The 24,135-nt window shown below is 50.0% G+C and overlaps 1 protein-coding gene and 1 long non-coding RNA gene across 2 annotated transcripts; one reads left to right on the top strand and one right to left on the bottom strand.

Moving 5' to 3' along the window:
* Positions 1-711: 711 nt before the first annotated feature.
* On the bottom strand, positions 712-17,615 carry LOC134485193 (uncharacterized). The gene is made up of 2 exons (XR_010063186.1): positions 15,166-17,615; positions 712-12,818 (listed from the first exon to the last, which is right to left on the bottom strand). It is a non-coding gene; the product is annotated as an uncharacterized LOC134485193 (long non-coding RNA).
* LOC134485192 (uncharacterized) lies at positions 5,149-20,166 on the top strand. The gene is made up of 2 exons (XM_063281007.1): positions 5,149-11,745; positions 17,621-20,166. The coding sequence occupies exon 2, from the start codon at positions 18,609-18,611 to the stop codon at positions 19,722-19,724; it is 1,116 nt and encodes a 371-aa protein (XP_063137077.1). The 5' UTR covers positions 5,149-11,745; positions 17,621-18,608; the 3' UTR covers positions 19,725-20,166.
* Positions 20,167-24,135: the final 3,969 nt, after the last annotated feature.

The following is a 24,135-nucleotide window of genomic DNA, read 5'->3' as shown; positions in this document are numbered from 1 at the left end:
GTCAAATGGCTCAGTCAACACCAGGCCTTATTTCCTGAGTAGCCACAGCCGTGCACAGTGAGGTACTTAACCAAGTCTTGTGGAAAAAGAGTGATGTACAGCCTCCTGCAAACAGAACTTGTCTTCCACTTGCTACCATACTGCCAGTTACCAGCCGGAGAGCATCAAAATCCAGTGACATGGAACTGAGGCCACACTGTTGCCAGCAGGCTCTGACCTGGACAGGGCATGTTCTGCTTGACCATGTACTTGCACATGTGTCCTTCCCCTGAACCTCCTCTCATATTGGCTGTCCTGCTGTCAGACCGTTATGGTGGTCTGAGCCCTTCCTCTAGTCCTGCCATCCTCTACCCTTGCTGTTCTGGAACTCACTCTGTAGAGCAGGCTGGCCTTGAACTCATAGCTGTTTCTCAGGGCTGGCTTCTTGAAGAGTCAATACCCGGATATGCACATGTATGTGAACATTTGTGGTGCACATACACACTTATGCACATCCTGCCCTGGGCAGAAGCAGGGCTGGTGGAGAATGTGTGCATAGGAAGGAATGGTCTGCATAGGAAGGAATGGTCTGCATAGGAAGCACAGGCAAATTCTTTCAAAGCCTGGCCCCTGCATCCCTGGAACCCGAGACTCCCTGGATGAGAGGGTGTCCAAGGAAAGAGCCACAGCCTGGAATAAACTGTTCACCAGGAGACCACTTAAAAAATGGGATTGCTTTTAATATTTTATTCAAAAATGAAAGCCATCTAGATTTCCAGCCACTGAAGTTGGATTACGTAACTCTCGGCACCCACACAGTAGAATGTCAAGGTCACTCAAAAGGACCAGGGTAAGTATCAGCTACTGTGGGAAGATGCCTCCCATGTGGCATTTGGGGATAGAGTGGGCTGAGAGAGAGATACCAACGCATACACAACAGTTGGCTCCTTAAACTAATTCACACCTCTTTTGCAATGGGCCAAAGTCTCAGGGACCTCAAGTCACGCGCCAACACCTGGTGGCCACTAAGTAAGGAAGCTCGAAGCCTCCACTCTGCTCCCCTGCTCCTGAAAGAGAAGGAAGGAGGGGGAGTGGCGAGGCTTAAAAGGACAAGCACTAGGCGTGGGAGGATCAGGGAAATCGTTTTTACTTAACTGACATTTCCCTGTGATTTTTCCCACTGAGCGTATGTCACTCTTAATGTTCCAGAAGAGGAAGGGAAATGTCATGGCTCTCGTTGCAACACCACGTCTGCCATCTCCTTTGTGCTTTGGAGAGAACATTCCCTGCAAGTGTATCTTCCCAGAGCATCTATGTGTCCTAGCTCTCCACATGCTACTTTACGCTGGAGCCTTAGAAATGACTTCACCTGGAGCCAGGAAGTACCTAGGACACCCTCTCTGAGGGACACACTCCAGCAGTGTGTGCCATCGGTGGATGACTCAGTACAAAATAACCGAATGGCCAACTGGGACCTACTTAGTGTAAGTCAGCCTAAATAGTCCTGTTTGTGTAAACAAACCTCAATGCTTGAAGTAAAATGATGTTGTATTCAGATATGTTTCAGCTACCTTCACACACACACACACACACACACACACACACACACACACACACACACACCCTGTGTGTCCCCAAAAGATGTATGCCAAAGTGATTAACTGATTTAATCTCTAGTGAGTTGGATGCAGATAATTTTACTTTTCTTTTAGAATGTTTCCTTATATTTCTTGCTTTTTAAAAAGGATTTATTTTTATTTACATATAAATGTGTGTGTGTGTGTGTGTGTGTGTGTGTGTGTGTGTGTGTGTGTGTGTGTGTGCTAGATTAGGTCCCTGAAGCTTGGAGTTACAGGTAGCTATTAGCCATTGTGATGGTTTGTATATGCTTGGCCCAGGGAGTGGCACTATTAGGCACAACAAGGCCCAAGGTGTGGCCTTGTTGGAGTAGGTGTGTCACTGTGAATGTGGTTTTTAATACCCTCCTCCTAGCTGCCTGGAAGTCTTCTCTTGTCTTCCTTTGGATGAAGATGCAGAACTTAACTCTTCCAGCCGCACATGTGTCTGTCTGGATGCTGCCATGTTCCTGCCTTGATGATAATGGACTGAACCTCTGAACCTGTAAGCCGGCCCCTATTAAATGTTGTTCTTTATGAGTTGATTTGGTCATGGTGTCTTCACAGCAATAAAACCCTAACTAAGACAGCCACTCAATATGGGGCCTGGGAACTAAGCTCAGGACCTCTAAAGAGCAGAAAGTGCTGTTAAGTGCCCATAGTTTATAATGAGAACAGTGCAACTCAAGGAAAGTGAAGGAAAGGCTGGTGTTGCTGAAGACCAGCTTGGGCCTGCACTTCTGGGAACAGGGTGCTTCATGGCTGCAATCACTGACTGTAATGGTTAACTTGACAGGATCGAGAATCCTGTGGGAGGCCATCCTCTGGAAACACCTGTGAGAGATTATCTAGATCGTCTGCCTCTGAGCATGACTATAAAGAAATGGCCTAGGTTATGTCAATTGAGACGAGGAGCCCCACCTTCACTGTGGGCAAAACCATTCCATGGGCTGCCGTCCTACCCTACAGAAAAGGGGAGCATTGAGCTGAGCATTCCCATGAGTCTGCTTCTCATCTGTGGATACCATGTGACCAGTGGCCTCACATTCCTGCTGCCATTACATCTCCGCCATGATGGACTGTGTCCTTCAAACGGTAACTGAAACAAACGCTTCCTCCCTTCCTAAACGCTGGAGGAATTTAAGACAGGAATTTCTGTCACGGCAATGAGTAAATTGATACACTGAAGGATGCTCCGGGCTCCAGGACGAGGTCTGGCATTTCCTGTGTGGCTCCAGGCAGAACTGATACTGAGACAAGCAAGCTAGCTGCACTCACAGAGCTCATTACCCATTAGGGCATGATGTCTCTCAACAGGAGGAGTCTGGTGTATGGATAAGGTGAGTAGAGGTCATGGGTCCATCTTAAACTTCTCTACCCTGTCCTGCTGGCTGGTATACCCTAATGTCCCTGTGGTGCTCAGAGAGGGGCAACTGGGTGTCTGGTCCTATACTTGGGGCTCCCTTGGATACCACCCACCTGCTCCGTCCCCGGGCTATGGCTGAGACATAGCACACTCCGACTTGTAGAGCAAGCAAGGGTTTCAGGAACAAACAGGATGTCTGCTGGCCTTGGTCCCCCTCAAAAGGCTGCCCTGACCCTAGCTGCTCCTTTAGGGTTGAATTAGGATAACATTCTTACCCATTTTCTCTGTTCTTAGAGGTCCCGGACACGTGGTCTGTACTTTGAGGTGAGGGGAAAATAGAGGAGCATTAAAGGTTGCGACAGACCCTCGGCTCCTGTGGGCTGTTCACTGGGATCCAAACCCCTGAGGGCCATTGCTCTCTGTCACAGTCCAGGCTACATAAAAGGGCTCCTGGATCCTTGCTTTTGATTTGCATGCCATGGAGTCTCCTGCCCAGGCCATGGTCAGCAACTGCCTGATGTCAGCTGGCTGAGTAGATGCTCTAGTGCCCGGGAAGCCCTGATAGGGAAGAGCTAGTTTTGGAAGCAGTACCTAACCCCTCTCAGTGGATCTCTGAGGTTTGCCTGGCTTTGCTGTTGGGCCTTACTAGGCCTTCCCTCTTAAACGGGGCTCTGCAGTGCTCTCTAGACAAGCAGTTGGCTAAATCCTGAACACGGCAATCCCAGGAAATGAACCCTCCTGGTTTCTGCTGCAGATTGACTAATAGTGTCCTCTAAATCCACATTACAGCTTAACCTGTCAGGAAGAACGGGAGGACATTCTGCAGAGGCTGAATGCCCTCCTCACTGCATGAGGACCCAGTGAGACCATGCTCTTTGGAACCAATAGCAGCCTCACCAGACTCCAGGTCAGCTGAGGCTCAACTGTAACCTTCCCAGGTTAGGATGGTTCAATGACCAAGAGCACGCACTGTTCTTCCTGAGGATCTGAGTTCAGTTCCCAGCATTCACAGCAGGTGCCTGTAACCCCAGCTCCAGGGGGCTCTGACACCTCTGACTTATGTGGGCACTTGCATTCATGTGCTTAATACCCATAAACACACATAAACATGATTAAAATAACAAAAATAAATCTGGAAAAATCTACTGTTCATCAGTTTTCAGTTCTAATGTTTACCACAAAAGCCTGCTCAGGTTGGCATGGAGGGGGCAGCCATTCCACCCACCCCTGGCTGCACATGATCAGGCCTACCTCCTGTTTACTCAAGGTGCCCACGCTGGGACATGGTCCAGACACTGCTCTAGCCCCCCTACCCTACAGGGTACCACCAGGTATCCATTTCAAGAGAAGCCTCTTCTTTCCACCAGACATAACCTTATTTAGTATATCCTGTGTCTATCAGGTATCCAGGATGTCCAGACGCAGTGCACAGAGATCAAGCTTTGGAACATAAAGATCTCTAGAGCAATCGTGGGAATGTTCAATAAGTCCATGGGGTGATATTCCCCGAGACAGGGCTCTCTCATGGAAGCTAGAAGCTGGAGGCAGGGTCCTGGCTGAGCTTAGCAGAAGGATCCTCCCTGCTCTGTCCTCTAAGTTCTGTCTGGAGCAAGTAGGCAGCAGACAGGTGCAGGGGTTTATGGAGGGCACCAGACACTCATGTTACCCACAAGTCCCTACCCCTAGCCAGATGGCCGCACATAATAAGAGCAGTTTATACTTGTCAATATTGAGTTGACTTCCATTTTGTCTCTAGTCCAATATTCACTTAAAGGAGAAAATGGTTGTTGTTTTAAATGTTATGCATTTAAGTCTACCCCCCACCCATCTTTTTGAGACAGGCTCTCTCCCTTTGGAGCCCAGGCTCTTGTGGAACTCCCTCTGTAGTCCAGGTTAGGCACAATTCTGCCTCTGCCTTTTGACTGCTGGGGTTACTAGTGTGTGTCACCACACCCAGCTAAACTATGCAAATCCTTCCCTTTGCTCCCAAAGCAGACATATGCCAATCAACAAAGAGGAAATGCTATATATTGAATCACACATTCAGATTTACCTCAGGGTGATGTAAAAATAGGGTGGTGGGGGAGGGGAGAACAGGCTGGCAGTGGGTGGAGCGAGGGCCGATTGGACTGATCTTGCCCTGCCTGCTGTTCTTCCTGCTTGCCACTCTTTCTGGCTGGGGCCCAGCCTTCTACTAGCTGGGGGCAGGGAAGGCATTTCCTTCTCTGCTGGGCCCACATCTGCTGACTGGACAAAGGGCTGCATGTGACCCTGTCTGTGGAGATACCCTAAAACCCTCACAGCAGGCCCAGGCTAGGCCCAAGTGTGATCTGTGGGAGGAGACCATTGGTAGCAGTGAAGGCTGGGGTCCTTGAGCTTCTGTTTTCCACCATGTGCCTGGAGTGCCAGGTACTTGCTCAGCTCTTTTTCCTGGGGCTTGGCCTACAGAGATCTTGGCACCACTGCCTTCCTTAGCTGAGCCTAGGACAGAGATGTTTACCAGACACCTGGATACGGGGTCTTTCAACAGTGAGGGATGCTTGGCTTTGCTGGGGTCAGCTTTCGCCCCTCTGCAGCCTCCTCTTCCAAGGACCCTCTTGGTGGCTCTGTCACTGTCTATACCATAGTCCCTGCTTGTGATGCTTGACCTCATCTGGATCCTGGTCTTTTCCCACCCATTCCCCAGGATGGCTGAGGTCTGCTCTGGGCTCACTCACACTGTCCTACCTTTTCAGTGTTCACATTTTCTAGTGCAGAGGATGTGACTGGGGAGGAGAAAGAGGAGACCTGTCTCCCTGAGGCAGTATCTGCTGCAACCACCTCTCCCTCGCTCCTCCCTCCTCCCTCCTCCCCAGGCCCCACACTGATTCCTGCTCAGGCATCCTAGAAGGAGCCTCCCCCAGGAAGTCCTCCCTGGTGGTGGCTCCTCCTTTATGCCTACACTGTCCCTGCATCCTGTTCTCACAGAGGGAGGTGGCACTCAGGGAGAGGGGCTGATCTGAAGACACTATTGTTTCTTTTTTTTTTTTTTTTTTTTTTTTTTTTGGTTCTTTTTTTTCGGAGCTGGGGACCGAACCCAGGGCCTTGCGCTTCCTAGGTAAGCGCTCTACCACTGAGCTAAATCCCCAGCCCCGACACTATTGTTTCTTGCTGCCAGCTCGCAAGCCCTGGACCTTCTCAGCCAGGTCTGGGCTTGCCTTTAGTGACCCTGCGTTGTGGGCCTCCGTTGTTGTTTGCTGAAGGCAGTTTACCTGAAGGCTCAGGGGCAGGAATGGTGCATTGCTGGGTGGATAGAAAGCTTGGCTCTGGGCCCAAGAGGCTGCTGTCAGGAAGTCTCAGGCCTGCAGAGAGAACATAAGAATACCTCAGAAGCCCAGTACCCTGTGTATACGTACACAGCTGCTCAAATACATACATACACACAGATGTACACACACACACACACACACACACACACACACACACACACAAAGGTACATACACCCACATGGCTTTAGAGGTACACCGAAGCCCCAGTACACACACACACACGCTCACATGCAGAGGCTTGCAGCACACAGACCCAAGACCCTGAGGCATGTGCCCAATGTAGACCCCCAAGTACAGAACTCAGTGTGGGAATTCTTCACCCACCATATCACACACTCACACGAAGATTCTTGTGGACACAGTCTCCTCTTCTCGTCGCACAGACACACACCTTCCCTCTGGAGCATCCCAGCCTTCACCCACCACAGCAGCCCCAAGGGGCACAGGCGTGTAGGTCTGGCAGCTAGCTGTAGTTTCCTAGGAAACGCTGTCACCGCCATGTCATCAGAGAGCCTGGGGAGGCCTGGGGAGGCCTGGGACATATGCTGAATAAGCCCAGCACCTATCTGGAGCTTGAGCTCAGGAGATGGAGAGGGGATGCTCACTCAAGGACAAGCGTCACTCCGTTAAGCCCCTGTGCTAGAACCTGAAGGAGAAAGCTGGCGTGGGTACCTTTTTTATATCTCCTTGTCTCCTCTCAGGTCTGCAAAGCCCACAGAGTGCTTTTGTTCATGAGACATGTGTTTTCCTGGAGATACAAAATGCCATGAGAATGAGGAGCCGTAGAAAGGGAACCCTAGAGGCCAGCTTTCCCAGAGGAAACAGGATGACAGTGGAGCTATGAGACTCCGCACAGGCAGAGAGGAACAAAAGCCTCGCTGAGGGCCCTGGCTACAGCCTCTTTCTCAGTTTTGCTCCTGAGCAACCTTGAGTGTTGGTTCATATGTTGATGGAGCAGAGGTAGGGCCAGGAAGATGAGAGAGAAACTTAGGAATCTAGACAGGATGCCCACTCTATCCCCTACGGCTTCCAAAGCATGTCAGGGCCTGTCATTGGGGCTCTCTGTGGAGCATAGGGGTGGTGCCTGGGAGGCCTGGACACTGGGGCAGAGTGGAATGGTCAGAATGCTATCATGGCAGGCTGGAGTGGATGTGTGGCAGACCCCGCCCTTCCCACCAGAGGAGTCTTTGATCATCTCTAGGGCATCCTTAGGCCAAGAGCTGTGGATAGACTATGAGTCACCAGAAATGGGGGCATTTATCTGCAGAATCCCACCTCTCTTTCTTTCTTGCACTAGCTGCCAACCCCTGGCTCTGCTGGCCCTGAGTTCCAGGTTCTGCAGGAGGCAGGGAGTGTATGTGCTCCTTGGAGGGAAGAGGTTAAAGCTACAAGAGTAGAAAAGGCAGGATGGATGGACAGGGTAGGAGAGGACAGAAGACCTGGGAAGGCAGAAAGTAGAGGGCCCTGGGCAGCTTCACACTCTGAAACAACACCAAGATCAAGGCTGCCCAGTGCAGGCAGGCCTCTCTCTCCACCTGTCAAGGCTCCACTTCAAGTCTCACTCCTTCTCCTTTTCTCGGGGTCTGTACGTCCATTCACACAGCACACACGCTTCCCTAGGTGGGGGACTCCATCAACAGGAGCCAGCCCCAGGCCCCACCTACCTCATCTACCCGGCTTGCCCACAGTAATGATAGTGACTGTAGCAATCGTGCTGGTGTGAAGGTCGTGGTCCTGATGGTGTGAGGACGAAGGCATGGTGATGGTTAGTTAGGTTATGATGGTGGTTGAGTTGAAGATGATGGTAGGTAGCAAAGGTGACAGTGATGATGATGGTGGTGGTAAAGTTGAAAGCTCTAATGGAGACGGTGAAGGGGATGACGGTGTGGATGACAGAGGTGATGGTGGCGAGGATGATGAAGGTGTTAATGATGATGTTGATGATGGTGGTACACCTCCGACCGACTTCTTAGGCCCCCAGCATGCAGCCACCAGTGACCCTCGTTGCTTGCTGGATGCCCGGGGTCCCTGGGGTCAATCTCTCCTGAGCTCTCAGCCACTGACTCTGACTCATGGGAAGACAGTGAAATGTAACCATCCTGTCTGCTGTGTGAGGAGGTATGAATCACACAACCCTCCCCCAATTTCCACGGAGCTTAATCAGCTTCTCCAAAGCAATCTGCTTTCTCTCAGGGCAGATGACTGGAGTCCCAGCCACTGCGCAGACATCATGAGCCCACCTGCTGCTAATGAAGGTACAGCTTCAAAAACAGCTTGTTGGTAGGTTTTCTTTCGGTTTGTTGTTGTTTTGTTTTGTTTGGTTGGTTGGTTTGGTTTTGGGGGGACTTTTTGGGGTTTTTTTTTTCGTCTTTTTGGTGGACAGGGTTTCTCTGTGTTGGCTATCGTTGACCTCCTTCTGTAGAGCGTGCTGGCCTCAAATTCAGATACCTACCTGCCTCTGTCTCCTGAGTCCTGGGATTAAAGTTGTGTGTCTTCACCACCCAGCCACGTGTTTGATTTTTAAAATACATTTTTTAAAAATCCCTTTTAGCATTTTTTTTTCCTGATTTGAAATATTCCACGTCTGTAGAGTAGAGACGTCATTCCTGAGGACTAGGAACTTGGACCAAAAAAAAAAAAAAAAAAAAAAATCTAACTTTTCTATGCTCACTGATTTCTGACTCAAACAACCATTTGCTTCTCTTGAGAATATTAGCAGCCATGGGACTTCATTTCCATGGGAACATATGTGTTCACCTCACTTCACAGTTGTCTGGAGAATGTTACGTGTTGCCTGCCCTCACTCCAGCCTCAGGGCCGCAGGGATGGCTCTGTTGCAATGGCATTTTATATCCGGTGAACCCTGGAGCACACAAATTCCTTTTCCCCATACCTATGCTGTTGATGTCTTGGTAAATATATACTTGTGCCACTATAACTGCAGCCCTTTGTGGCCTTGCGTGTCTGTTCTCCTGGAGCAATGGGTTGCAGAATTTGTGTACAAAGGCTTCTACAGGATGCTGCAGTGGGAGACCTGGCAGTGTGAATTGACTATGACCAAACCCATAGAATATGCAGCCCCAAGAGCCCACTCTTATGTGGCATGGGGATGTCTGTTGGTCGCATTGCCCACTCCGGCTCAGCCAGACAAGTCACCCCACGGCCAGAAGTGAAGGGCAGAGGAACCACAGACAATATGCGGGACTCTCCAACTATGAGTTGACTTTTCTGTAAATCAAAATCTACTCTAAGAAGTCATGTGTCTTTCCTTCTCTCTTTCTTTGCATTTATTAATTGTGAAATCAAAAGAGCCAATGCCTGCCAAAGCACCCAGCCACCCACATGGAGCCACCTGGGAGCAATGCAAGAGTCTGGGAAAGAGGCCGTGGGTCAGGCCAGCAACTCTGTCACCAGTTGGCTTGCAGGCCTGTGCCTGCCAGAACAGAGTTGCTCTGTGTCTCTCCGTTCGAGGAGTAGCGCTGGAAACCACAGGGCCTCTGCCGATGGAAGTCATTACCAGTTAAAACCACGGCATAGTGAATGCACGGAAGGAACTGTCACGCTACCCAACCCCACGTGCGCGTGCAGAATCAGCCGGCAGCCCTGCTCTTTGACACACCTGCCGTGCTCCATCCCCAGCCCCGGGAATCTAAAATTACTTCCTAGCATCAGAGTTTCCCATTCTGAGTGTACACGTGCTCCAGTTTCAGCCACTGCAATCACAGTAATTAAACCAAAAAGCTCAACTCTGGGAAGAGGCAAGGTATTTCCAATTTTGGCATTGATAACATAATTTAACATCTGTTCAACATTCTAGCCCATGTGCTAGAGGGGGCTGGGGAGTATAACGCTTTTCAACTCCCAGTAAATGCTAATCCAACCACAAAAACTCCAGAGAGGGCAATACATTCTCCTGTGAGAGATCAGCTGTGCAGAGGGGCTGTGGAAGCAGAGCTTGATGGTTTTTTTTTTTTTTTCCTTCCATATTTTAGAATCTCAGAACCAAACGCAGCTCAACAATCAGGCTAAGTGATTAGTCTGCTTTAGCGCTGATCTGATTGAAGCTAGACTTTAGCACATTAAACATTTTGGAGGAAAACATGCAATATGTGAGGAGGGTGCTGCCAAGCCGAGAAGAGGCCTGTCATTTGTAGGAACGCTGCCAGTTAGCAGGCGCTCTAGGGAACTGCATGTAAGACAGGAGACTTGCGACCAGTTAGTCGCCAGGCTGAGAGCAGCGCCCACCGTGCCCACCTTCTGCAGGACCCAAAACAGAACACATGTGATCAAATTCCAGGAGAGAGAAGACGCCTCCGGGCCCGGGTGGACTGTGCTGAGTGCAGTAGATACCATGTGCTCCGACTGCCAGCCTCAGATCCACTGCTAAGGCCGGGAGTGTGTGGATTGACCTGAAGCTTCAGGCACAGGAGGAGGCTCAGGGCCAGGGAGGCCATGACTCTGAATCAAGAGTTCCTTCCTGCGAGCTACTCCAGTGGTTCTCGCATCGTGAGCCCAGAACAGGGTGAAGTGGGCTCCTGCCTCATCTCTTGGGCTAAGGCATGCTGGACACAAGTCTGCAGCAGGGACATGTGGAGTATCTGGCTGGGTCCCCCACCAGGGTTACCCTCCCTAGTGACTACCCTTAGCAGCTAGTCTGGTGGCATGGGCTGGATGGCTCCAAGTCTGGACAGGAGAGAGGAAGCCCAGATGAGGCCTTGGAGCTAAAGTACACACAGTCTTTCCCTTCTCTTGACAGAGCTGGTATGTGTGTGAGTGTGTGTGTGTGTGTGTGTGTGTGTGTGTGTGTGTGTGTGTGTTTAGGGAGTCACAGTGGCTCACCTGTTACTGTAAGTCACTGTTATGGCACCTACTTGAAAATGACCCCAATCTGTAACCCATGGGACCCGTAGACCATATACAAACCTGTGTCTACACGGAAACCAGAGCGCCAGTGTTCTCGCCAGTTTTACTCACAGTGGTGCAATGGATGGGCTATTGGGTCAGAAAAATGGAGTGTTGTGAAGGTGTGTCAGAGACAAAGGGCTTTCCCAGCTTTTGTATGGCCCAGGGTTCAATTCCCATCGCTTCAGAAAAACACCAACCCAAGACAGCAAAAATATTACTGTGAAATGTGGCTCACCCGTGAATGCATACTGCTAACATGAACACACTTCGAGAAAGAAGCACCAGATCACATACACTGTGACTTCCGGGACACAGGGCATGGGTGTCCAGGATAGAATGGCTCCTCAGGCAAAAGTCAGAGTGCTGGTCATGAGGGTCTGGGGGTAACGCAGTTAAAAGGTGTGGCTTTCCCTTCAGAGGATATGATGCTACCCTCAAATAGGTTATAGTGTCTGTCTGTGAACACACTAATAAAACCCACTCATTGTACCAGCCTCTCAACAAGTCTCTCAATGGTCAGGGTGGGCCTCTGTGATGAGTGGGTAGCAGGAAAGATTCAGACTTGACAAGGTCTGAAAGAGCGTACCCCAAAACGGGGAGCCGCGTCTCTCGCTCCGATCGCAGGGTGGGGTGCCCCCAGGAATCACGAGGAGCCATTCTTGATGAAACAGCAAGAGGTAGCTTTATTAACGAGATCCCAGGTCTTAGCGGGATCCCGGGTCGACACGTATCTCACACAGGAGACAGAGGAATCGACCCCGAGCCTCCAGACTCGGGGGTTTATATAGGGGAGGTTAGGGGCATTCGCGAGGTTACACATGATTGGTCAATTCAAATGGTGCACAGTTACTTTCGGCGCGAAATTACATCAGCAAGGAGTACGTGCTCTCCAGCAGCTCGGCAGGCAGGTAGGGTGACTCATCTCACTCAGGGGGGTGAAGGAAGGGGAGGGGGTAGCTACGGATGGTCAGTGTCCTTGGGGCTGATAGCTGGTTTGGCAAGTCCTATCTCTGGCTCTCCCTCAGGCACGTCCCGCCCTGCACATCTGGACTCTGACAATGAGCAACCTTTATGAAACTCTAGTTCTACATTCCCCAATTCTTTTTTTTTTTTTTTTTGTTAATAGTTCTAATCCTAGAACTTCATGGAGAACTCAGCTTCATCTAGCATAACAGCTTGGTATTGTAGTCTTAACATGAGGATTCTAACCTGGACACTATCCAAGCCTATCCACCAAGGTCATGACTAGCTTTTAGAACTTCTAAGCTTATACGGACTGTGATCCCTGAGGCACAGTCCCAAGAAGTGTTAAGAGTACTAACATAGGCAATGTTACATCATTTGTAATGGAAATCAAGCCTATCCCACACCTATCTTGATAGAACCCAGGACAAACATGACTGAGTTTCCCTCTAGGTCCCAGCTCTCAGCCCCAACAGCTAGTACACGGCTGGTGAGGGCTGAGAATTGACAGCTGTCAGGGTGGTCAGCAGCACCAGGTACGGTCCTTTCCAGCGAGGCTCGAGTGTCTGGACTCTGTAGCTGCAACCTGGAACTGATGGGATGTCTCAGGGGTCTCCGGGGCATAGGCTGCTGTCAGCTGTGAGCAGATTTCTTTCTGTATCACCTGTAGGTCTTTTAGCCTGGCACACAAATCATTATTACTATGGCACTATGACATGTTGGTTCAGTAACATCATCTAATACAGTCAGGGGGGCTGAGGCCCCATATAAGATCTCAAAGGGGGTAAGGCTGAATCTGGAAGGGGTATTTCTTGCTCTGAAGAGAGCAAGAGGGAAGGAGTGTCACCCAGTCTGTGCCAGTCTCCATGGTTAATTTAATTTGGTCAGGGTCTCTTTTAAAATTTTATTTATTTACTCTACCTGTCCTGAACTTTGAGGTCTGTAAATACAATGTAATTTCCAATTGACCTCTAAATACTTGGCCACACCCTGGCTTACCTTGGCAACGAAAGTAGGGCCTTTGTCTGGCCAGATTACCTTGGGCATTCCAAATCCGGGGAAGATTTCTTCCAGTATCTTCTTGATGATTGCAGAGGCCGTCTCTCATTTGGTGAGGAAAGCTTCTATCTATTCCTGAAAAAGTATCTACAAGCACTAGGAGATACTTGTGATTATATTTTTCTGGTTTTATCTCAGTGAAGTTCACTTCGACTTTTCACTAAACTCTCTAGGTCTCTTTGCCCTGTTTGCTTGCTAAGCATTCACTTATTGACATACCTTATACTTTCTACTGTCTCTCTGGCTAAAATCTTAAAGTCTGTTACATATACCTTAACTACTTGGACAAACTTTTATCTCCTAAATGAGTCCATTTCTGTATTTGGCAAAGTGAGTCTTTTCTTTGTTCCCTGGGAAGTATAGCTTTCCCCTCAAGTGTGCCATTGTCCTTTATGTTTTAAGCAATTTGGGCCTTTTCTAAGTGAGGCCATCCCTTAGTCCGATCCCAGTTCCCAGTGGCTGTCTCTTGCAGGCCTGCAACCAGGATGGGCTCCTGCATAACCATTTTTCGAGCCACTTTATCTGCTTCGTTATTGCCCCATGTCACTGAATCTCTTCCCTCCTGATATCCTGAGCAATGAATAGTACTCACAGTTGTTGGCTTCACTAGGGCATCCAAGAGATGGTAAAGGCATCTGCAGTGCTGATGTACTGGGGGGGGTAGAGGTTCAGCCATCCCAGATAACATTGTGTTGTCCACCATGGCAGCACCCACTTGTCTCTGACCTTCATTCATGAAGAGAACTGTTCCCGTCTGTGGACAAGGTCCTCGGCTTTCAGCAGGGGTCAATCAACCAGTCGCAGAGGTCTTTCCTCCATCCATGGGCTTCTGCCAGTGCTTGACACTCATGTTGCAGTGGCTCCAGGTCCGGATTAGGCAGCAAGGTGACCAGATTATCCCCAACCGGTAGAGAATCTAGTCCATGGCAGCTGACCAGTGGTCCCATCTTTTGGGACACTCTATTCAAAGGCAAAACATCAGCCACTCTATCACAGTTTAAGTCCTGGATTGGGTGATAATTGTTAATGCCCGGCTGGCAGGAGTGATGTGTTCCAGGCAGATCAGGACTAAGTCACACATCCCCCAGCATCAGGTACTGGTGCACTGAGACAGGTCTTAAGCTCCACATACACAGTCTGTAGATATGCATACACATGGCCTCACCCAGCTATTTCAGCCCACGCAAGCCATTTTGGAGAGCAATTTTCTCATGAGCAAGGGATAGGGGCAGTCAGGGATGACCATGAATTAGTGGGTGGGTTACCCGGCCCACGCCAAGGTCCACTGTTCTTCGGGCAGTCCATAAGTATTGTTCGTTGCCAGTAGCCCCTTGCACTCAAGGTCTTTGGATATTGGCCCACTGGAGGGGGGCATAGGAGCACAGAGCATTGGGTCCCTGCATCCACACTTCCCTTCTATCTCTGTACATAGCCAGCACTCTAGGACCAAGAAGCTCTCCAGTGGCCCCTCTTGTTCTTTCTTGGGCAGTCCCTGACCCAGTGTCCTTTTTTCTTTGTATTAGGCACACTGATCTTTAGCCAGGAATTCTCTTCTGTTGCCAGGTACTATCTTCCTAGGTTCCCTAACTACTGTGGCCAGTATATGTTCCTCTCTCGCCTTTTATCTCTTTAGCTCTCTAATTTCCTCTTCTTTTTGTCTCTTTTCTTCCCTAGCTTCCTGCACTCTTTACCTCTTTCTTTCTTTCTTTCTTTTTTCTTCAGTCTCTCTGCATCTTCTTCTACAGCTATTAGGTGCTGTCCACTTTTCTGCACAGACCCTGAACCACGCATCAACTTATTTTCTCTGCAACTTACAATAACTCTCTCAGTGACTTAGCTTATTAACCCTTCAAGTTTCTGTAACTTTCTCTTCATATCCTTTCCTTATCTTAGCCAGATTGGTGGGGCATTTTCCAGCCCCTCAGAGACCCACCCTTGGAGCCTGGCGGCAGACCTGGCACTCCCTACCTTCAGGCGTCTGAAGAGAGCAGGCAGAAGTGAGGGCCTTCTATCCGTGTCTGGAACATTTTTTCTGGTCTCCAGTAGGATTCCGTCTTTCCTCGGTGGTAAAGAAGATCTGTAACAGTTACTAACAAGCATCTCACGTGGGATGGTGAGAAAACAAGAAGGGAATCTAGAGAAGAGAGGTCCACTGAAGAGGACAAATAGCATTTAGTCACACAGCTAAACCAGGAGGCCTTTCTTGGAACAAAAAGGCCATTGTCAGTGTCAGCTCCATGGCTTTGCCTCTCAAGAGAACCAGCCTCCAAATGACACTAGGCTTCTAGTAACAAAAGGATGGAGAGATGGTTAGAACCTGGGTGCTAGATGCCAGGGGGCTGATAAAAGAATTGTAACCAGTTCACCTGGGGCTATCAGGACCTCAGTAGTAGCCCTTTACCAAACTGTCTCACTGGGTTTAAAGGGGCCAAGGAAAAGAAAACATTAATCCTGACCTTGGCCACCGCCAAGTAATTTAGTGCTGGAGACTGACTCCTCCCTTGGAATAAAGACAGCAGATAAGGCAGGCTTCCTTAAAGAACTTCTCTAAATGAGTGCTCTCCTACTGTGAGCAAATGTCAGAAATTCCTTTCCTATTCTTGTTTTCCTTATAGCCCCACCTAGCTCTCAGCCTTTTTAGATTATTCTTCCTGTAGCATTTCTAACACAGCCTGTCCCTTTTTTATAGCCTATTAACAGCATTTCTGATCTTTTAGGCAGCTACGCACTAAGTGTCATACCGGCTGAAACTCCGCCTTTAAGATTCTTTGCTCCCAAGCAATATTTACTCACTTCTCTAGCTTATCTCAGCTGGCTGCGAGCACAAGCACAGATAAAACACTGTTTTAAAAATTAACTTTGGCTATCAACCAACACACCGCCACTAGAGCGGGGTCCACAAAATTAAGTTCCTTACTCACTAAGCATTAAGGGGACCAAGTAAAACTCTTCAACGAACAAAGCAAACAGTTTCATGATTTCAAACACAGTCGTCGGTTCAAGATTTTAAACACGGTCGTCAGTCCAAATTCAAACACGAATAAAAAGTCAAAAAAACACTGGACAATACCACAGAAAACAATCCAGACAAACAAGACCAAGACAAAGCATCCTATAACCAATTTCCACAGATGCCTGGTACCTTCAGTACCTGGCCCAAACTGCAGCTTAACCTTAGCTGCTTCTGGGATACCAAACACAGGAATAGAATACAGACAACAGACACTAACACATCTAAGCACACTTGTCCGTGCCTATACTCAAATAGGCTGCCGAACTCGACCTCCGAAGTCAAGTCACAGTCAGATCTTTTTGACTGTCCGTTGCCGGGTCCTCCCGACAAAATTCGGCTCGTGGAACGTCTCTCACGCGTCCCAGAGCCAGGACCCGACAAAGGCTGGCTCTCGGAACGTCTCTCACGCGTCCCAGAGCCTGCGCGATTGGGGCATCCCCCGGTGCGCTTTCTAAAAAGGAAAAAAAGAAAGAAAAAGACTATTCGGAGTAGGAAACCCTTCTACTCACAGGCGCCTGTCCGGAGCGGGAAACCCTTCCGCTCAAGTACACTCAAATACAGGGCAGGAAACCCATCTGCCCAAGTGTACTGTCTGTCCGGGGCGGGAAACCCTTCCACCCGAGTGCACTCAAATACGGGGCAGGAAACCCATCTGCCCAGATGTACTCGAAAACGGGGTGCACTCAAATTCGGGGTGGGGAGCCCTTCCACCCGAGCACACCCAACTTAAACCTTAGACCATGGCACAATACACAGTACGAGAAGCACAACATACACACACACACATACATACACATACACAGCGGCCGCTTTCAACACTCACACCAACGTACCTCCAAGTGGCATTCGGGGTTCCAGGGGGTCACGCTCCGATCCCGGACGAGCCTCCAAATGAAAGAGCGTACCCCAAAACGGGGAGCCGCGTCTCTCGCTCCGATCGCAGGGTGGGGTGCCCCCAGGAATCACGAGGAGCCATTCTTGATGAAACAGCAAGAGGTAGCTTTATTAACGAGATCCCAGGTCTTAGCGGGATCCCGGGTCGACACGTATCTCACACAGGAGACAGAGGAATCGACCCCGAGCCTCCAGACTCGGGGGTTTATATAGGGGAGGTTAGGGGCATTCGCGAGGTTACACATGATTGGTCAATTCAAATGGTGCACAGTTACTTTCGGCGCGAAATTACATCAGCAAGGAGTACGTGCTCTCCAGCAGCTCGGCAGGCAGGTAGGGTGACTCATCTCACTCAGGGGGGTGAAGGAAGGGGAGGGGGTAGCTACGGATGGTCAGTGTCCTTGGGGCTGATAGCTGGTTTGGCAAGTCCTATCTCTGGCTCTCCCTCAGGCACGTCCCGCCCTGCACATCTGGACTCTGACAATGAGCAACCTTTATGAAACTCTAGTTCTACAGGTCCATCCAGGCTAATGTCCTCACTGCCTGTGCCTGGTGCTGGGTTCTGGCCTTCCTATTCCATGCAAGACTGAAGAAGGTGGACATGCTTTCCGTGGCTTCCCAGGGACCTTCTAGGGGAGCTGTATGACTCATCTGTCCCAAAGTAGGCCCTGCTGTGTGTGCATCCTGCTCTGTGCATCTCAAACTCTCTCCCGTGCAAGGATGTAACCCTTCTGCGAGGTTGTCTGGGGACATGGGGAGCCAGTCCTATGCTCCAGAAACCCCGGACATCTCAGGCCCCTCTGCCCTAACCCCTCCCCTTTCCTACCACCCGTGACTGCCCCCATCACTACCACCATGAGCCTTGCTAACATGTCTCCCTTATAGTCCAATCACCACATGACCCGAGTTCTATGGGCAGCTACCTACCTCTCTGTCTTAGTCAGGGTTTCTATTTCTGCACAAACATCCCAACCAAGAAGGAAACTGGGGAGGATGGGTTTATTCTGCTTACACTTCCACATTGCTGTTCATCATCAAAGGAAGTCAGGACTGGAACTCAAGCAGGTCAGGAAACAGGAACTGAAGCAGAGGCCATGGAGGGACGTTTCTTACTGGCTTGCTTCCCCTGGCTTGCTCAGCTTGCTTTCTCATAGAACCCAAGACCACCAGCCCAGGGACGGCACCACCCACAATGGGCTGGGTCCTCCCCACTTGATCACTAGCTGAGAAAATACCTTACAGCTGGATCTCATGGAGGCATTTCCTCAACTGAGGCTCCTTTCTCTGTGATAACTGCAGCTTGTGTCAAGTTGACACAAAACCAGCCAGTGCACTCTCTGTCCTAGTGTCCTCAGACCTCTATGGTCCCAACTTCTAATTCCCACCTACGCCCTGCAGACTAGGCCCTATGCTGCGACTGCTCCTCCCTGCTCTCTTCAGACTGCCACTCCAGTTCCCAGACACCACGGTCCCCTCTAGCTGGGGACAATGATTCTGCTCTTCTATGGGCTTCACAGAGCCCCACTTTCAGGCTCCATCTCTCCGTTGGCCAGGAAGGTCAGGAATCCCACTCTTTCTGCTACCTTCTAGAACCACAAGGAAAGAAGCCCTCCCTGTGCCCTACGGTGACCAGGGCCTGCCCGCCCTAGGAAGAGCTTCTGTAGATCCCAGTGCAAAGCCTAAGGCAGTGTCAGGCAGGGCAGGAGCTAAAAATAAACCAGCTGGGGCAGAGGCTGGTTGGCGTCTCCAGAGTGGGCAGACAGGAAGAGAGCCTGGGCTGAGGACAGCAGTAGCCATAGTCCTAGGAGGAGCAGGAGGGGCTGGCCACCGACTCTTACTTGAATCCACAGGGGCTGTGGGAGGAGGAAGTCAGTCCTGGATCATACCTGTGGGCAGCTCCCCACTCCAGCCACAGCCCCTCCTTCTGCCTGGGCATTGGTCAGTTCTGGAAGCTTCTTTGAGTTTCTGGGGCACAAACCAGCTTAACTTTCCTGAACAGATGATGAACCCTCTCAGCCAGGGACAGACATCAGCCATTCAGACAGCCCATCCCTGCCTCTCTGTGTGTGTGTGTGTGGTGTGTGTGTGTGTGTGTGTGGTGTGTGTGTGTGTGTGTGTGTGTGGTGTGTGTGTGGTGTGTGTGTGGTGTGTGTGTGTGGTGTGTGTGTGTATGTGTGTGCTGTGTGTGTATGTGTGTGTGGGGGTTTGTGTGTTGTGTGTGTGTGTTGTGTGTGTTGTGTGTGTTGTGGTGTGTGTGTGTGTGGTGTGTGGTGTGGTGTGTGTGTTGTGTGTATTGTGTGTGTGGGGTGTGTGTGTGTGTGGTGTGTGTGGTGTGGTGTGTGTGTGGTGTGTGTGTGTGTGGTGTGTGTGTGTGTTGTGTGTGTTGTGTGTATGGGGTGTGTGTGTTGTGTGTGTTGTGTGTGTGGGGTGTGTGTGTGTGTGGATGTGTGTGGTGTTTTGTGTGTGTGTGTGTTGTGTGTGTGTGTGGGGTGTGTGTGGGGGGTGTGTGGTGTTGTGTGTGTGTGGTGTGTGTGTATGTGTGTGTGTGTGTGTGTCCCTCTCCTCTTCCTGGCTCACTCCTTCGTGGCAGACAGGGTCAGGGGAGGGGAGGCTCCCATAGGGGTTAATCCATCAGGCCATTGCTCCTTCTACAGGGTCCAGAGGGACAAGGTACCACCAAACACCAGGCACGCAGGGGGGATCTCAGGACATGGGGAGACACGGGGAACATGGAAGGAGAGACAGGCAGATCTTCTTGATGGCAGCAGGCCAAGTCTGAAGAGCAAACATCTGCGAATGCCAGAAAGACTCTCTGGGAGGAAAGCAAAGCACATATGGGAGGAGCCTATAGACTGTTATCTTCTTTCACTAATGTTATACCCACCAACAGTGGTTACTTCAGAATAAGAGAAAAAAGAGACCTAGCAGAGACCACACAGTGGTGTGGCAGCACCAGGCAGCACCTGGAAGTGTCCAGCCTAGGGGCCTTCTACTCAGTGGACAGAGACCAGGAGCTAGTTGGGAGACCTAAGCCCTTGTAGTCCAAGGCTCCAGGCTTGATGTGGGACCCATGACATAACCATGGGTCCAGGCCTTATCTTTTCCTACCTCCTCCTTCTTCCCTAGCTATGAGAGAGACCTATGCTTCCAGGCCAGGTGTGTGTGTGTGTGTGTGTGTGTGTGTGTGTGTGTGTGTGTGTGTGTGTATACAAGAGTAGCACCTCTCTCCTGGAGTCAAAAGTTCTGCTCTCCAGGCCTCTGCCCAGCCTCATTCTGCCCCACATTGCTAGACCACAGTCCTAGCAGCCTCCAGGGCCATTTGAGCAAGAAGTTAAGGACACTCCCTGGTTGTATCCTGCAGATGCAGGGGGAGTAGAAGCTTGGTAGGAGTGGAGGAAGGAGGAGTAGTTTAGGCAAGGATTGGGGTTGGGAAGGCAAGTGACAGAACAGAGTCCCTTGTGCGTGCTTGGGACTCTATTCATTGGGACTCTGTCCACACATCCTCCATGTCATTCCCCATCCAGGCTGTTCAGTATCAGAACAGTGACGGCTGGCCTCAGCACATGGCAACTGATGGCCAACCGTGATGAAGAGAGGACATGTCCCCACTGCTCACATGAAGGATGCTGGATGGTTAATCAGTGGAACAGAGCCTGTTCTTAGGGTATAACTATCCTGGGAAGGAATCACATCAGCACTCCAACCTGGCTAGCACCCCACTTGTATAGCCTCCTGCATACCCACATGCTTCTGAAGGTGAAGGCCTCAGAGCTTCTCTGATGGCGCTCTGTTCTAGGGGGACAAGCTCTTGCCTGCTGGAGTCCATGGACGTGGGAAGGGGCTCAGCAGCAACGCTCTCTGTCGAATGTCTCCAAATTCACACTGGACACCCCTAATCCCCCCTCCACCCTGGTACTTCTACTAGTGCCTGGGACCCAACTGTTGGCTCTTGTCACCTCCTTGGGATCTCCCTCCCCCAGACAGGGTAGCCCTTCTGTGTATTAATTATATGGAAGTGTTGGCAGCAGGACCTGGAGGCTAGTCGGGCCTCTCATCTGAAGTCAGTGCAGAGCATGACACCCAGGACTGCTGAGTAGTAAAAGCCCCAGGAGTGGCCTCCCCACCACTGAGTAGACAGAAGCCTGCTGTGGGAAGTGCTCCAGGTCTCCTTGTGGGGAACTGGGGAATGAGCCTTTGTAATAGGATTCCTCCAAGGGTAACTCAGGAGGATGGGGAAGAGGGGCACCCTGAGAGTTGCTAAGAGTCACCTTCTAGGAACCTGTCCATTGGCATCAGCCCAGGGGTAAGGTTGGGCCTTTTACCCCCATTCCACAGCCCAGCCTCCAGTGTGCTATACCATGAAATCAGACTGAGCAGAAAGGATGGCTAATGTACTTTTTTTGTTGGTTTTTGTTTTGTTTTCTGGGACAGTTTCTTGGTGTAGCCCTGGCTGTCCTAGAACTCGCTTTGTAGACAAGACTAGCCCTGAACTCGGAGATCCACATCCTTCTGCTTCCCAAGAGCTGGGATTAAATGTGTGCACCACCACTGCCCAGCTAGTGTACTTCTTAAAAAGACAGTCTTGATGACTTAAAGCTAACTTCGATTCTCATTAGATCTAAAGTGTCATCTATGCCCCAGAATAACTCAGGACAGGTGCTGTCCCTAGGCTGGGGGTAGACGACAGGTAACACAGACTTCAGGACTCTAGGGTCGACTGTCTTAACCACCCTTCCTCAAAGCTTTGGTGCCCTGGGCCTCAGCCTATCAACAAGCTGGAAAGGGCACTGACCTTACATGGACAAGCAAGAGGTCCCAACTTAGGGCAAGGAACTGAGAGGGATCACATTGCATCCAAGTTCTAGGAACTAGGCAGCCAAAGAGACTGAGCCAGCCATCAGTATGAGTACCCAGTAACTCCTTGGACTCTCTAGGAAGTGCTACCAAGGGACATGGCAGGGACTTTTATGGTCTTGAAGTCTGGGAAATGTCAGACACGCAAGAGTCCCTTTTATTTTAGTGACAGGGCTCCCTAGTGCTCCGGGGTGTTAGATGTACAGATGTCCACAAAGGATGTGCTTCACACCTGTGCCAGCTAGTTTTATGTCAACTTGTCACCAGCCAGAGTCATTGGAGAGGAGGGAGTCTCAATTAAGAAAATCCCTCCATAAGATTGGGCTGTAGGACAGTTTCTTAGTGATTGACGCGGGAGTCCCATTGTGGTGGTGCCATCCATGGTCCTGGATGCTGTAAGAAAGCAATGAATGAAATCTCTCCCCTCAGGGCTCAGGCAACCCCATGGAAAAGGAGGCAGGCGGGGTCAGAGCCAGGAGTGATAGTCCTGAGACATCGGGTTCCTCTAAGTTAATGTGAGTGAGCAAAGCTCTGATGAACTCAGAGACTGAAGCAGCTGCACGGGGCCTGTGCCAGATCCTGTGTTCCTGTTATGGTTCCTGATTTAATTTGATAGGATTCCTGAATGTACACAAGTGGGTCTCTGATTCTCGTGCCTCCTCTTGGCCTCTTTTCCTTTTGTTGGTTTCTCTTGTCCAACTTCAGTGTGATCATTTTCCTTATATTTTATATTTTAAAAAGCAAATGAATGAAATCCTAGCTACTAGGGTAAAGGTTAACGACTGAACTGTCCTTTAGACCTGCTGGGAGAGGGAAGTTCAGTTTTCTCCAATGGAATGGCACTGGGTGTATCCAGTGCAGGCCTTGTGTTCAGTGGATGATCAACATACAATGGTTGTATCCAGTTTTTTTGTGATATTAATTACAGGCTTTTTTGGGGGGCGGGGTGGCATTTTGTTTTCTTGGTTTTGATGTTATATCGAGTTTCTGTTTCTTTTTTCAGAAAGAGAGTTAGGTGGAAAAGGATGAGGAAGGGATCTGGAAGAACGTGGGGAGAGGGGAAGAATATGATCAAAATGTATTTAAAGTTAAACAATTAAAGTTAAACAATTTAATTAAATAGTTTAAATAATAAATAAATAAATAAATAAATAAATAAATAAATAAATAAATAAATAAAAAGGCTGAGTAATCCAGAGGGAGCAAGCCAATAAGCAGCACCCCTCCATGTTGCTACATCAGCTCCTGCCTCCAGGTTCCTGCCCTGTCTGAGTTCCTGTCCTGACTTCCTTCAGGACTACAGTGTGGAAGTGTGAGGCAAACAAACCCTTTCCTTCCCAACTTGCTTTTGGTCATGGTGTTTCATTACAGCAATAACAACCCTAACACCAGGACACCGCCTTTCATGGTCAGGCATAGGTCCCTTGACTACTACAGACGTCAAAGAATTCTGGAGACTCCCTTCCCCACCAACACCTGGAGAACACCTTGCCATTGCGGTCTCTCAGCTCTCTAGCATAAGGTGCCCGAGGCTGACCACTCGGAGACCCAGCAGGCGGCTTGCTTGCTTGCAGAGCCCTCTTCACGTGTGTAGACTGCATCTGACTCCATCAACAAAGACTCAGAACTGAGGTTCTGAGAGTTGTGTTCACACTGCTCTGATATAGAACTCGTGTTTTCACAGACACCAATCCATGCCACCATCGCTGGCCTAAAGGCCTATCAGAAGCTCTGGACCAGTAAAGGTTGTATGTGACTGAGAGCTGCCCAGTGGAAGGTGCTTCTGGGCCTAAGCTCTCCCAACAGAGACACTGAGGCCCAGAACAGCACCTTCCCAACAGGCTGGCTAAACAGGAGGCCTGGAGCCAGAATGCATAGGGAGCTCCTTTTCATCTCTCCCGCCTCAGGCTCTACTGGCCTTAGCCAGGACCTGCCATTCAGCAATGTGTGCGGTATAAATAGTTATGGGCAGAGGGCAGGACCAGCCCCCTCTGAGCTGCTGCTGGGATCACCAGGTACAGAGCTCACACATCATGCTGGCCTGTTTCTTCAGTAAAGCCTGGGACAAGTGCCAGTGGCTGCTTCTGGTCTGATTTTTTTTTGAGACAGGATTTCATTGCATAGCACTGGCTGGTCCAGACCTCACTCTAAGATCCTTCTGCCTCTGCCTAGCACAG

This window comes from Rattus norvegicus, chromosome 1 (genome assembly GCF_036323735.1).
Source record: "Rattus norvegicus strain BN/NHsdMcwi chromosome 1, GRCr8, whole genome shotgun sequence".
Lineage (NCBI taxonomy): Eukaryota > Metazoa > Chordata > Mammalia > Rodentia > Muridae > Rattus > Rattus norvegicus.
This window is presented reverse-complemented; position numbering and strand designations above follow the sequence as displayed.

Bases quoted from the DNA above. Each gene is read 5' to 3' on its own strand.
- LOC134485192 (XM_063281007.1), top strand. From the start codon at position 18,609: ATGGGCTTCACAGAGCCCCACTTTCAGGCTCCATCTCTCCGTTGGCCA.